Source organism: Streptopelia decaocto (assembly GCF_964273445.1).
Source record: "Streptopelia decaocto genome assembly, chromosome: 3".
Lineage (NCBI taxonomy): Eukaryota > Metazoa > Chordata > Aves > Columbiformes > Columbidae > Streptopelia > Streptopelia decaocto.
Genome location: NC_138656.1, coordinates 92,880,012 through 92,896,239, shown reverse-complemented (window position 1 = coordinate 92,896,239; position 16,228 = coordinate 92,880,012). Strand labels below are relative to the sequence as shown.

The 16,228-nt window shown below is 37.3% G+C and overlaps 1 protein-coding gene across 1 annotated transcript in view; it reads right to left on the bottom strand.

Annotated features, from left to right (window-relative positions):
- The window catches only part of EYS (eyes shut homolog), a gene marked incomplete at its 5' end in the record, with an annotated part of 687,713 nt that overhangs the window by 421,616 nt on the left and 249,869 nt on the right, over positions 1 to 16,228 (bottom strand). The window contains one exon of the mRNA XM_082048968.1: positions 9,891 to 10,090. Coding sequence (XP_081905094.1) covers positions 9,891 to 10,090 — 200 coding nt within the window. The remainder of the gene's footprint in view (positions 1 to 9,890; positions 10,091 to 16,228) is intronic.

Sequence of the window (16,228 nt, the reverse complement as noted above, 5' to 3'; positions counted from 1 at the left end):
ATCTTGCAGTCAACTAACTTCCATCAGTCCTCTACATTAACTTGAAAAACAAAGGTGGACAAATCACTTTCTAGAAGTGTCTCTGTTTACCTCTTTCTATTATTTGAGAACAAACAGCAGTTTTATGTCTTACTGTAAGACCATCACAACAAAATTGTTGATAAGAAATTAGAAATGAGAATAAACGTAGGAATACTTATTAGGAACTGAAGTATCTGGTGTTGGAAGTACCTAGGTCTTAGTGCTCACTGAGAAAGAGACAGAGCACCTAAGGTCTTGCAGGAAAGTGTCTCAGGGGACATCTATTCAGAATGAGAAATACTTGTTTTGGGAAAACTGAGTTCTGGAAGAAATCAAAAAAATGGAGAAATATACAGGAATATACCTGACTTACACAACACTATGACACATCATATTTATGACAGATAAGAAATTTCTAATGGTAGAACTGTGAAGGAAAGCATGAAAGGGCTTGGAAATTTTATGTTACACAGAAATATCCAGATTTAATGTAAAAATGTTTAAAAATAATGTTTTGGAAGGATCTTAAACTTATTTTTCGGAGTTGTTACAGTCTGTAACCAATTAAATTGAGACCTATATGTGGTGGTAGATGAAACGGGGGGAAACTTTTTTTTTTACTGACTTCTTGAGGCAGTCCTCTGAAGCCTGGTTACAGCACATGATCAGAAAGAGAATGAGATGAGGCTGAGTTCTGACATTAAATAGCAGTTCCTATGTTCCATTTTCTCTCCCCCAGTTCTCTAACATAATAACAAGTACAGAGAACCAGGCATCAATATTAGACAAGACGTTATTGGAAATTATATCAACAATTAAAATAAAAGTTTTACAGCAATGCTCAGGTGAGGAAGATTATTTCACAATTATTTGACTTGTTTCTAGCATTAATGCTTCCTAAGATAAGGTTACTTCCATATGAGGTAATTCAAGTGTATATAGTTGGAGAAAAAAAAAAAATTGCGTTATGGGTCCATGCCAGCCATTACTTGGTACTATCCTATAGTAGCTTCTGAAGGGAAAAATTGTCCCATTGGGATTAGTTCCTGGGAAAAAGCACTGATTGTCCAGTGCAGATGAATGGAAACTTGGTGAACACTGATACCTAGTTGAGTCCTACAGAACTGAAGTTGAAAGTTTCAGCACAAAACCTTCAGAAAATGAAACATCTCAGGTAAAGCCAGAAAGAATATTTAATTCCAGTTGCATGAATATATACAATTCATGACACTTGTCACCATTTAAGGCCGGGCAGGTGATTAAATGGAACAGATGCTCTGTTAATAAAATTACGTTGTATGTCACATTTGGGGATAGACCACAATACCTTGTACATATTTTTAAAGATGAGTAAATATAAATAGTAGTTGAAATTACAGAAGATTTTTATGTTAAAAAGTGTTCCCTTGTACTATGACTTTGTTAGATGGACTTATTTATGCATATTTATAAATACAGAGTCAAACTCTATGTTAGTAATCACATTCATGCATACTGGCACACAAATGCACTTCTCAAAAATAGTATGGCTCTTCTGGAGACGGATTCTGAAACATCCATTTTCAATGCTAAACTTAAATGAAAAATAAAAATTGTTATTCTGGGCTTCAAAAATGATCCATTTCTCTTAATAATGTGAAACAGCTTGTTCTCAACAACAAAGTTACAGTGAAGTCTCTTCCTTCACCTCCGTATTTTTTTTTTTCCCCAGACCTACTTGGTTATCTCACTTTTTGCGTGCAGGGTATAACAAAACCAAATAACCTGGCTAACTATAGACCAGTCAGCCTCACCTCCATCCCTGGGAAAGTGATGGAACAACTTATCCTTGGTGCCATCTCAAGGCATATCAAGGATAAGAGGGTCATTAGGGGAAGTCAACATGGCTTCACCGAACATAAGCCGTGCTTGAACGAACCTCATAGACTTATGAGGGCATAACCAGGCGGATAGATGATGGCAAAGCAGTGGATGTGGTCTATCTTGATTTCAGTAAAGCATATGACACAGTCTCCCACAGCATCCTCACAGCTAAATTGCGGAAGCATGGACTGGACGATCAGGTAGTGAGGTGGACTGGGAACTGGCTGAAGGAAAGAAGCCACACAGTTGTGGTTAATAGGGCAGAGTCCAGTTGGAGGCCTGTATCTAGTGGAGTGCCTCAAGGGTCAGTATTACTCAAGATATTCATCAATGACTTGGATGAGGGAATAGAGTGCACTGTCAGCAAGTTTACTGCTGATACCAAACTGTGAGGAGTGGCTGACACGCCAGAAGGCTGTGCTGCCATCCAGCATAACCTGGACAGGCTGGAGAGTTGGGCGGGGAGAAATTTCATGAAATATAACAAGGGAACGTGTAGAGTATTGCATCTGGGAAGGAACAACCCCACGTTCCAGTATAAGTTGGGGAATGATCCATTAGACAGCAGTGTAGGGGAAAGGGACCAGGGGGTCCTGGTGGACAACAGGATGACCATGAGCCAGCACTGTGCCCTCATGGCCAAGAAGGCCAATGGCATCCTGGGGTTTTTTAGAACGGGGGTGGTTAGTAGGTCAAGAGATGTTCCCCTCACCCTCTACTCTAGCCTGGTGAGACTACTCCTGGAATATTGTGTCCAGTTCTGGGCCCCTCAGTTCAAGAAGGACAGGGAACTGCTGGAAGGAGTCCAGTGCAGGGCAACAAAGATGATTAAGGGAGTGGAGCATCTCCCTTATGAGGAAAGGCTGAGGAAGCTGGGCCTCTAGCTTGAAGAAGAGGAGACTGAGGGGTGACCTCATTAATGTTTACAAATATACAAAGGGTGAGTGTCACAAGGATGGAGCCAGGCTCTTCTCAGTGACAACCAATGATAGGACAAGGGGCAATGGGAATAAACTGGAACACAGGAGGGTCTGTTTAAATTTGAGAAGAAACTTCTTCTCAGTGAGGGTGACAGAACACTGGAACAGGCTGCCTAGGGAGGTTGTGGAGTCTCCTTCTCTGAAGACATTCAAAACCTGCCTGGACGCCTTCCTGTGTAGCCTCATCTCTGTGTTCCTGCTCTGGCAGTGGGACTGGACTAGATTATCTTTTGAGGTCCCTTCCAATCCCTAACATTCTGTGATTGTGTGATATCTAAAACATATTTCTAAAATAATTCAGAACTATAACTCACTTGGAGAATTACCTTTTTTAAAAACAAACAAACAAACATATTAACATTTTTGAGATTACAGTTCTTTTCATATAACAATTGAAAGTCTAGAGATATGTTAAGAGTAACAGCATACACAGTTCTTTTAAATTCATCATGTACTTTATATTAACATGTAGATAAAGACTATGATTTACTTGTTCTCTTTTTTCATATAAGCTTGTCACAGATGTAAGTAAGGAATTTTACTATATATCCAGAAAGTAAGAAAATACAGGATATGACATGCATTTTTATTATAATATTTCTTTTGATAGTGTTACCATTAGTATTTTTCATAGAAGCATCATAGAATGATTTCTGTTGGAAGAGACCCTCAGGATCGAGTCCAAACACAACTTGGCAATAAACCATGTCCCCAAATGGTTTGAGGCTTAAACCAAGGCAGTAAGATTTTCATACCTTTAACCTTTGCCCCAGGGAGGCAGCACTTCCCTCAGAAAGGGGTCAGGCCTGTATATTGAGCCTTCTGTTTCCTTTAGAAATTAGTTAGCTGTGATCACAACCCACCTTATTTTTTTTTGCTTTGCAGGAGCCATTTTTGATGAAGGATGATAAATGGTATTTGTTTAAAAGACAGTTTCTTATATATCATGGCATTAAACTTTGTTTTGTCATCTAGTTGAGCAGGAAATCATAGAGAAAATGATAATGTAATAGATACTGTAGGCAGTAACAGCTGGAAACACTCACTGTGTTTTCTATAATTGATGCTGGCCAAATATCCATCTTACTTTTTCAAGGTGGACTGCATCATCACAGCAATCACATTTGTCAGCCTCAGACTGGATTATTACAATCTAAGGACAATTTCTTATGGAGACATGCAAAGCCCAATTACTTCAAAACATGGCTGCACTCATGTTAAGTAGTGTTTCTCCAAGAGCAAACTGTTTTGTTTGATGTCTGATCTGCAATAGCTTTCAATTTAAATATGACTGTCACTTATCAAAACCTTATCAAACCCTTTAAAATAATACAGATCAATGCTTTCTGTGTATCATGACAATTAAATGGCAACTTTTTTGGACACAGTTCCTTGGGTTGCCCTACAAGACTCTGCACCACTAGGCTACACCCAGAACTGTTTGCTCCATACCAGCAGTCTATTCTTTACCTTACACATGCTCGAAGACAAACCATTCTACTTTGTTGTTTCTTACATGCAGTCTGCATGCAGAGTGGAGTAATATATTTTTCAGACTCCTGTTTTCTGCTCATACAGCATCTCCAATCTTGAACTGTTGTAATCCCTTTCCTGTAGCCCTGCAGAGGCCCTAGCTAGTTACAAGACATGATGTTCCAGTGAGAACACCTTGCACACACACATCAAGAGATCAAGCAAATTAGAATGGAAGGGAACTGGAAACATGATATTTTAAAATCTAAACTTTGCTTCCTTACCATCAGAATATGAATATGAATGTATTTATCTTAGTTTAGTTTTACCAGCTCTTCCTAAACAGCACAAAAATAAGATTGTAAGGCAGCTTTAAGTTTTTAATTATATACTCTATATGTGCTCCAACTATGGCATGAAAAGCACTAAATATAGAAAATATATAAAAGAATGTAATGCAAATGTTTCCAAGAGCGATTTGATTTTACTGAAAGAAAAGACCAGAAGAGTTACAGGAAGAAAACAAAAGGGTTGTCTGAGTGCCAAGTGGCATGTGGAGAATCTCAAGGAAGAAAAACATTTACGTTGCTTACAGGTTTTGTGGATGTCTTATCACTGATACTTGAATTCAATTTAATATGATACAGTCCATCATAAACCTAGTCCTTCATCCTTACAAAGGTCAGAAGTCAGGCTAAGTTATAAAGATTTCATATTTTGATTTCATATTTTCTTCCAGCATAAGTTCTACCACTTGAAGATGTCCAAATGTGGTATATTTGAACCTTTCAACAGGATTTTCCAAGGAGACAAGCTGTTAAATACATGCTACTGTGACTGCTTTTGACAATATTATTTGCTCCTTCAACTTAGCATTCAACTAATTATTAGGCTATATTGTTTTACAAATGCTAGTACATGCTTACTTAACTGTGACTCAAAGGTCTTCCAACCTTTTCTCATACACTTGTGGGATTATAAATAGAGGTATTCAGCCTTTCACCGCTTATCATTGTGTTCATTACAATCAGTTCACAGTCACAAATAAGAATGAGTGGTAGATATCATAATAAAGATTTTAAAATAATTGCACCTTATTTGAAAGAAATGTAGAACAACATACTCCTATTTTAGAATTCTTTCTTACTAAAATTTCACAAGCTGGAAGAAAATAAAAAAAAGACATTTTGTCAATCTGTTGATCATATATTGACCCTTACCTGCCCTCGGAATACAAATATCAAGCCTATAGAATGGTCTTGTGAGTATAAACTGATCTCTGAAAGTTGCTGCCAAAAAAGTTTCAGTTTTGAATCCAATAACACAGTCAAATGTAATCCAAAAAGCAGATTTATAAAGCACCAGTCTCCCTTTATGAATCAAAGGATAGGATCCAACTTACTTGTGACTCTACACATTTCTAAGGTCAAAGTTATCTTATACCAACAACTACATTTAAATTCTGCTAAAAGATGACTCAAAGTAGATGTTGAAAGACAGAATGACAAAAAATTACCTCTGTTTTCCCTAACAAAAACATTACAAAACCCAAATATGCTATAATGTGCTGAAAAAACACAATGAAGCTATATTATTCAACAACTTAATCTAAGCCAAGGCCCATCATAAGATAAGTTGACATTATTTTCACCTGTTTAAACTGAAAGCACTTCACAGATAATCCTTTTCAAGACAGTATGTCTTCTGAACCTAGTCAGCAAGAAGTACCTGAAATGCACGTTTAAAAAGGCTCAATGCCAGCAGGAGTGGGGAGGGTAGAAATTTTAAAGTTATTTTATTTTTTTAAATAAAAAGCCAAGCATAACCAAATGTTTTGGGACCAAAAGATGCAAAGTGAGGAAGAACCAACTGTGTATTAAATATGATGAAAAAAAATCATAGAATGCTAGGGATTGGAAGGAACCTCAAAAGATCATCTAGTCCAATCCCCCTGCCAGAGCAGGAACACCGAGATAAGGCTACACAGGAACGTGTCCAGGCAGGTTTTGAATGTCTCCAGAGTAGGAGACTCCACAACCTCCCTGGGCAGCCTGTTCCAGTGTTCTGTCACCCTCACTGAGAAGAAGTTTCTTCTCAAATTTAAACAGAACCTCTTGTGTTCCAGCTTAAACCCATTACCCCTTGTCCTACCATTGGTTGTCACCGAGAAAAGCCTGGCTCCATCCTTGTGACACTCACCCTTTGTATATTTATAAACATTAATGAGGTCACCCCTCAGTCTCCTCTTCTCCAAACTAAAGAGACCCAGCTCCCTCAGTCTTTCCTCATAAGGGAGATGCTCCACTCCCTTAATCATCTTTGTTGCCCTACGCTGGACTCTCTCCAGCAGTTCCCTGTCCTTCTTGAACTGAGGGGCCCAGAACTGGACACAATATTCCAGATGTGGTCTCACTAGGGCAGAGTAGAGGGGAAGGAGGACCTCTCTTGACCTACTAACCACCCTCGTCCTAATACACCCCAGAATGCCATTGGCCCTCTTGGCCACAAGGGCACAGTGCTGGCTCATGGTCATCCTGTTGTCCACCAGGACTCCCAGGTCCCTCTCCCCTACACTGCTCTCTAATGGATCATTCCCCAGCTCATACTGGAACCTGAGGTTGTTCCTGCCCAGATGCAAGAGTCTACACTTCCCTTGTTGTATTTCCTTGAATTTTTTCCTGCCCAGCTCCCCAGCCTGTCCAGGTTATGCTGGATGGCAGCACAGCCTTCTGGCGTGTCAGCCACTCCTTCCAGCTTGGTGTCATCAGCAAACTTGCTGATAGTACACTCTAGTCCCTCATCCAAGTCATTAATGAATATATTGAACAGCACTGGCCCCAGCACCGACCCCTGAGGCACTCCACTAGATACAGGCCTCCAACTAGACTCCGCCTCATTGACCACGACTCTCTGGCTTCTTTTCTTCAGCCAGTTCCCAGTCCACCTCACTACCCGATCGTCCAGACCACACTTCCTGAGTTTAGCTATGAGGATGCTGTGGGAGACTGTGTCCAATGCTTTACTGAAATCAAGGTAGACCACATCCACTGCCCTGCCATCATCTGTCCACCTCGTTATATCTTCATAAAAGCCTATGGGGTTGGTCAAGCACGACTTCCCCTTGGTGAAGCCATGCTGACTGCCCAGAGTAATTCTTATGGAACAACTTCTTTTCCTTTAGATACTTGGAAAATACTATGAAAAAGCTTCACAGTTCTTATTAAATACTCATTATATCAACCATATGTAGGTTGGATTGAGTTGTCTTCTGAAAGCCCCCCTGAGCCCAATGATAGCTTTATTATTAATACACTAATTTATGTAGTGCTTGTTGTTGTGGCCACCAGTTCCTTTAATTAAGATGACTAAAATACAAAGCAAGGTAGGTGGGCATCCTTTCAGATGATAATCTGTTTCCTGAAGCCCTGATTCAGTGGCAGTCTGCCCAGGATAGAACTGAATTACAACTCCCAGCAGCTCTCTCATTTCCAATGAGTTGTTTTAATTTTAAACCAAGGGCTTGAAGAGAGAAAGATATTTCAGATAACACACAATTCAAGGGCTATCCCAAAGTGTTGGTTTTTTTTTTTATTAATTTCAGGAAGAAGCCTGTAGCGTTGTTCACCTAATTGATTCCCACATAATCCAAGAAAAGTTGAAACATTCACTGGACTACTGCATAAAATATCATATACATCATAGCTAAAGCTGGTAGTGCTGCCCACATTTAAGGCAGTGTGACACATACTGGACACTGTGCATTACTTGCTGTTTCCAGTTTTACCAGCCACAATAATACAAACATCTGAGGCCAGATGCTCAAAACAAGGAGACTCTAAAGGATACTGGATTTTTGTCCTCCCTCCTGCCCATTCCACAGTGAGTATGTAACAGACATTAAGACTCCTCACTCATTTGGATGTTTGTGGCATTTTGCTGTAGTAGGAGCTATTTCTCCCTTCCTTATTTTTCAATTATTCTGCCTTTCTGTCCTCCGTATCAGTCCTATTCTCCAGTCATGATTTCATGAGTTTCGTTTAGACTGCTTAAAGCAAGTGGAAGGAATGGTAGAAAAAGGAGTGTTTACGTCTTAATGTTCACAGTAAAGGAGCAAACCCAACTTAATGATCTTTTTATGTTTCTTATTTCCACCTTGTACACGTTACTGGAATGGTAGCAGCTGCTGAAGGGCAAGACACGGAATTACATCAGTCTCCTGAAGTATATCAACATAGAAGAGGCAATCAGCTAAAAAAAGTCCTTTCCCCAGATCCCTCAGAGGAAGAAATTTATATCACGTATGGGACTTCTTTTTTGCAAGATCACAACCTTATCTCACATCAACTTACCTTACTGTAGTTTTGCATCACTCATGAAATCCTTTGTGATTTTGGCAATGCTAAAAGTCCTGATTTTAACTGTTTGTAATTTTCCTGACACTGATTCCATTAACAGCTCCTCCTGATGGCCAATACTGGGCTCAGAAGCAAGTGCAAGGTAGTTGCCATCACAACATTTGGAATAAATTCCAAAGTAGAAGAAAGGAAAAATACACCAATGTTTGAGGGATGGTGTGCTGGTGAGGTCCTTCCGTCTGCCATCTCAGTGGAAGGAGGGGTTAAAGATCCATGAGGCAGGTTAGCAGCAGATATTGGAAGTAATACATTTATTTATTGACCTTCTTCATTTCATAAGTTCCTTTCTTATAGTGCACTATAAAGCTATCAAATTGTTACACAAAACGAACAATGATTATTCTTAGTTAACATTAGCAGGTGTTGGGGATTTTTGTTGTGTGTGTTTTTTTAAAATTTTGTTTGTTTTGTTTTTGAATAAAACTATTAACCTTAAGCTTCAATTTTGGCCATTAATCAGTATCAACATACTGGTCACATGATTGTATAGGGGAAGATATTTATACTTCATTGTTAAGTATGTTTATAAGATATTTTCTTAGTATTTAATATTTCTACAAATGTAGCAACTGAATAGGGACTTAGATAATAATTGTGAGTTGATGTATGTATACATTATTCTGTACTACAACTAAAAAATTATGCTACTCTATAGATTATTAGTTGTTTCACTATATTACGAGTACATAAGATATAAGACAACATGTATTTAGTTAGAAGCCTTAAACAGCCAGAGAATGATGATGATTGATCAAAGGAAATTTCTTCGGATACATGTCTGTGCACACATACTATACAAATTACCTATCATCTAAATTTGAGTGCAAATCAATTTTATCTCTGAGTACAGTACACAGGAGTACATACATATCTGTAAACATCATGATTTTAAATTTTTTTAGGGTCAGTTTGTGTTAGGAGTATCCGCATAGAACTCTGAAAAGCACCAGAAGATAAGTTTCCACATAAAGGGCCTGATGCTAAACACTGAATGGTTTAAGATAAAGTGTTTGAGCACTAGATTAAGCACCAAATGCAATCGAGTTCACATACAGCACATAATAACACCACCATCCTGAAATCTTAGCAATTCAATGTGTATTAAGTAAAGCAGTTATAGGACAGTATTCATACTAACCTGCAATGAAAAGTTCTTCCAGGTCCATCAACACATACACCTCCATTGTAACAGAGAAGTGAGTTCGGTGTGGCCTCAATGCAAACATCAATATCAACTTCACAAAACCTGCCAGTGTACCCACTCAGGCAAGTACAAACAAATGCATTGACTGCATCTTGACAAGAACCTCCATTAATGCAGGGAGCAGACTCACATTCCTGAGGAGAGAAATAATACATTGACTACACAGCTTTAAAACACATTACACATTAATTCATATTAACAGCAAGTGGAAGAGACTGAATGCAGGGATTAGAAAAAGAGTGATGGACTTTTTTTATTTTCTGATAAGTGGAAGTCTATAATTTAGGACACTTTTTATTTCTATAGAGAACCTTTGGTCACAACTCATACTCAATCTTGAAACTATGCTTTTTCCCCTAATTAATCTTGGAGAAATGCATATATTTTTTTATAGAAGCAGTCTTGCAGCCATAGGTATGTGCTCCCCACTCATGATTCCTTTATGAAAATTTTAAAGCCTGTTTTTGAGCCATATTTTATTCAATTATTCCTTCCAAGTTTTTATAATGGGGCCTACTGCAGTGAAAAAAAGCCACATTAAGATAGTTCTGAACAGAATAAAAAATTACTTCTATTAATCAACACACAGAGGCCTTTCATCAAATATTTCCTAATAAATGCATTCTTATTATCAATTAATGCATAATATTACAAAGAAAAACATGTAGAAATGTTTATATATTCACATAAAAACAATTCACTCTGATAAAGCTATTGTGAAAGTCATCAAATTAAAACCATGAAAAGTAGCAGCAAATTAATGTTCCTCCATACAGGAGAGTTTAGTCAGTGCAATTGCCAGTGCAAAAATACGTTTTTACCCTAAAGCACAGAAACCTAGTTTTTGCCTGTATCCCAAAAGAGTATTATTTTGCTACTGCCACCCAAGTAGCCTAACTAAAGCCAGTATTTTAAATTTATTCTCACGCTGCTGTAACTTTAGAAGGTTTAATTCTTTAAGGATATCCAAGGGCACTCAGATTTCCTGCAGGTACTACAGTTGTTTTGACAGAATGTAAATTCAGATACCCGTAGGGAATTACAAGAAAACAACTTATTTTACTATACAGTCTCCAGCTGGGTTTCTATAGGATGATTTATTAGTGAGCATTACATGAACTAATTGAATTGTACATCCCACAGGAAGATGGGGATAGCTCTACAGACTGCCAAAAATCCTGTAGGTTCTAGAAATCCTAGATCCTAGAAGTTTTCTTTTGCTATATTAACTACATTTGTTGCTGGCAAACATCAGTAATCTTTGTTTTGTTTATAAAAAATTATCTCAATTCACAGTTCCAACTTCCCGGTTTTCTTTCTCTTCCAGTAACTTGTCTAGGCTTCCTAATTAGTATTCACTTGTATCTCTCTCTGCTACTTCTGTTTTTACAGCTCTGCTCATTAGCAGAATAAATTAAAAATCTATCAATCTATCAAAATTTTACCTTATTATTATTCAAAAATTATCCAAATCAAAGTAACTAAGGATAATTTCAAAGCTCAGACAAATGTTCACAGCTTTGGCTCAATATACCATCACAGTCATATCGAGTTGCAAACTTAAGGTAAAACTTTTTCATTTTCTCCTACAGAATGTATTGTTCTTGTAAAATCTTACAAAACGGCTCAGAGTAATTAGTTTTTACAGTAACATAAAAAACCAGACCGTTTGTAGGAAAGAAACCACACTTATCACTTTCCAGTATACTTTGATCCACTGAGGTTAAAAGTTCATCATTAAACTTGCAAAAAAACCCAGAGTACTCTGTTACCAGAGTAGTGCTGGTCTGCACTGTTCTTCGACAAGAAAATTGTTTCAGTGAACAGAGACACACACAACTGTAAAATGTCACAAGTAACTTTATCCCTAACTAAGTGACCTACCACATTGCCACCACATGCTGTAATTCATAGGCTGAAAGAACAAGGACATTAGATGGCAAACTGAAGTTGCAGAACAGCTGTGACTAAGTCCTGCCCGTCTTAGATCCTACCAGAAACTGACTTTACAGCTTGGCATTGGAGAATAGCTGGCTTCACAGAAAATCCCCAGCTACCCTGATTCCCTGAAGACAAGTTCACCTAACCACCAATGCTATTTCAGTTTTGTCTTCCTTTTCATAATCACAGATTGAATCTTAAATATGACACCTAACCAGACAATTCCCAAATTACAGCATCAGTTGCAGGGACTTACAGCCCTAGAAATATTCTCTCTCTTCTACAGTGTAGTAGTCAAAAGAGACTTTCTTGGGCACCTCAGGTGCCCAGGTACCAGCCTAGTAAGATATCCTTTAACCTTTTCTCACCTAGAAGTCGTCAGATCCTATCAAAAGAAAATTGCCTTTAAATAACTAAGAAACCTGAAAACTACAAAAATATTATTGACAAAGGTTATTAGGTTTTTCAAAACACAAGTTGTTGGTATACAGATATGTCACAATTGCTCATATATACTTCATTTTGTACCTTATTTTCAATGGGTCTTTTTAACCTTTACTAAATCTGAAATTCTATTTTGATCTGGAATTTAAAAATGCATAATTTTTAAGCTTCAAAGGCAAAGTAATTATCTTACAGTAATCCTTCCAAAACTTTACAAATAACCTGTTTGAGTAAAACAAATAAATACCACTAAAACCCCTGCAGTCAGTGAGAGCAGCATGGGCTTGATCCCTTAGAAATTTACAGTATTTGCTTGGCAGATATGGAGAATAAATAGCAAGTTTAAATGGTGACAAATAACTCAAGGTAATAGACTGAATGCTGCAGATAAATATGGGTAACTCTGATTTATTTGTCATTAGAATCAAATGTTTGCTAATAGAAGGTATTTTGCAATACCTCACTGATCATGAGGCCAGCATCTCCCTTTCATTTTCCTCTTTTCTCACCTCTGCTCAATCCCATTTTGGGAGGAAAGGAGCAGTGTTGTGAGCAAAAGGGAAGCCCTGTTACCATCACTGTACACTCCTACAATATTCCTAAATTGGGCAACTTCGTAGTAAAGAAAAATCTGCAGATTATGTTACAGAACATAAATATACACTCTGACCTTGATTAGCAATCTAGGCCTGAAGCCCAAATGTAATTTGACTTGCATTTCCTAGTGAAAACAAGGGGGAATAAATGTCTTCAGGATTTGCCATTTGTTTTATATTATGAAAATTTCAGGTGCAGTTTTGGCTTATGATTTTCTTAACTCCTTCCACTATTCCCTGCTAGTTCCTCATCCCAAATCATGCTTATACTTCTTAAAAACCAGCAACAACAAAACCATCATTGCATTTGTAAATTACGCTCAGTGCTCACACTTTACAGCATAACAATACTCCCTTTCCCAGCTCATCTTTTAAAACACTGACAGCTTCAATAAGTTACCTTATAAAAATTTGAAATGATTTAGTATAATTTCTATTTTGTTATTGTAATTATTTGTACAGATTTTTTGTAAACTTTCTTTTTTCCTTATATCTGGTCTCCTCAGAGTAAAGCAGGAAGGGTCCCTTTCAGTAGGCTTTTTTTCCCCCCGTGACTTTTTTCTGTGAAGCATACACTTTTCCCATTTTGATCTAACAAGGAATCAATTAAGTTTATGTGTTGTTAATAGGCAATGTCCTTGGAAAATATATGAAAGTTATAATGGACAAACTATCACTATGAACTCCCACTGCAATGCTGCTGAAAAAATTGCTAATGTTATTCTTGCGTCTCCAGCCAGGGGAACTATGACTTGCACTTAGACAGTTGATTATTCCTCTTTTTATGGTTAGGGGAAACCGAAGCATTGTGCCAAGTTTTAGAATCTGTTTATTATAAAATATGCCAAAAGACTGAGAATATAAAATGATTCAGGTATTAGACAGAATGCCTTATAGTAAGCTAAGGAAAATAACACTTAACAGAACTTCTAGGATTGATTTTTTTTTCCAAAACATTATTACATCATAGATCTCATTTTTACATGATACTGCCAAAAACATAAATGAAATATATGGCTTAAAAATGATTAGACAAATTCATGGAGTACAGGTCTCTTTCTAGCTATTAAAGCAATAATCAGTGTGAGTTCTTTGCTATAAGAAGCTCCATAACTCTTGATGACTCTATGACTGTTCTTAGGTTTAGTTTATCACCAAGAAAATTGAGAGAGAGAGATAATGGCAGTGCATGGTTATTTTCACAAGTAGTATTATATATTAAGGAGTATTTTAACTCCCAGAGAAAGTCAGTACAAAAATGACTACCTGGATTCCCAAATTCAGATGTATCCAGAGATAAGGTCCAACTTTACTACTGAGAGTCAGCCACTTTAAAACAGGCAAACATAGTTGATCTTCCACCTCCTTATCTTTCTAAATAAAAACTGGATGTCTCTCAAACACACACTTTAAGCAAGTGTAATTTAAATACAAATATAAGTTTCCATGGTGCTGTAAATGAAAGGACTATACAGACTTCTGACAGGAGAACAGGATGATGATTTTCTGCCTTTATTTTTTACTCAATTATTGTTATGGTTCATATAAAGCCTCACTTTTTTTTTCCTTAGGCTAGCAAGACAATTTAAAATTCAAGGCAAAAAAACCCCTGAAATAATATTAAGATTTCTTGTTATGCAACTCTTTTAAGGTTAAGGATCCTTAGCTCAAAAACCACAAAACAAGATCCACTACATTTACTAGAGCACAATAAATTATAATTTCTTGTTGTCTGAATGTCACAGCGTAGTAAATCTTGTTTTTACTAGGAAGGGGATGATTGTCCCCTAAGAGAGCTCACCTGGCATGGCACAGTCCACTGGTTCTGCTGGCAGGGAATTATTCTGAAATCTAGACTCTAGCAACTGAGTTAGAAAGGCACAACATTTTGCTCATTTTGTCATACTGACATCTGTCTTTGGAAGCAAGGTCAATCTGCCTAAGAAATTCCAATTTTCTACATATCAAATTACATAATTTTCAAAGTCCCAATCCATAGATTGAAATACTTATGAGGGGATGGATTTCAGCAAATTAATAAAGATGGTGAAAATCTACTAGTTTTCCAAATAATGTGTCAGTTCAGCTCTGTTTCTTGAAACAAAATCTAGAAGTGCATTGCAGAAGTTAGGATTTTTATTTCTTTTTCCTACAGAAAGGACTATTGCTCATTAGTCCTCCTTGGAAACTGGAATACAGTGTCTTTCCAGATGCAGAGCAGGTTACCTTGTACATAAGGTTTCTTTGATGTTATAAATCCATTTACTTATATGCCTAACAACTGAATAATCTTGGGGTTTAAGATATTCTCTGTTGCTAGAGCATCCTTGATGCAAGAGCATACTGTAATATCAGTTTATATGTTTTTCTTGTGTGAGAGATCAGAAATATTCCTATCAGTGGAACGTCCTCAAAAGGCTTACCACTTTGGAGGTGAAACTCCTCTGCAACATTCTTCTAGGTCTTATCCGTTTCTCTACTTCTCCAATTTCTATTCACTATTTTTCTATTACTTCTCTAGTATAATCTCCAATTCAGCCACTCCTACTTAAAATAGACTTCTTAGGGCCAGGAGGTCTCTGTAGTGTTACACACACTGAAATTGTCCCATGGGTGGATAATCACAGATGTTGTGCTTTGCAGAATAAAGTGGGTATCTCCCTTCTGCTCTGAGATTTACCTTTCTGCATCTTAAGAATAAACTAAACTACTTTAAGTTTACATTAGTTTAGCTTTTTTGAAGGAGCTACTTACCTTACTCGACCCTCTTTAATCTAGTTAGCAATATGTAAACATACTCGAGAGTGTGAAGAAGTCCCACACAGGCACAAACAAGAGCATTCATCTCATCTGGGGCTCTATGTACGTTCCCTTATGCTTGCCATACAGATATATGCTACACATATACAGTGAGAATTCTGAGGAGGGGATTCTACTTTTTGTCTTACCTACTGTAGTCCATTAAGATCCAGTCACCATAGTCAGTAGAGTCTAGACTTACCAATGAAATGCAGATATCCATTCCAAACTCAGCTGAACGACTGTACAGATCTCACTAAATATTCACATTTTCATTGACTATAAGTAGTGCATAGACAACTAGCTTTCTCAAAGGCAACTCAAGTTAGGCAAGCTGAATCATACTCTTCTTTCCAATCAAATTACAGATAATTATAGTGCTGTCAACTCTCACGTCTTATGTGCAATCTGACAAGTCCTGTTAAGTAATTGCTTATTTACTTGGACTAGCAGAATATTGTTCTCTGACTCTACATGTGCATCAGCTGTGAT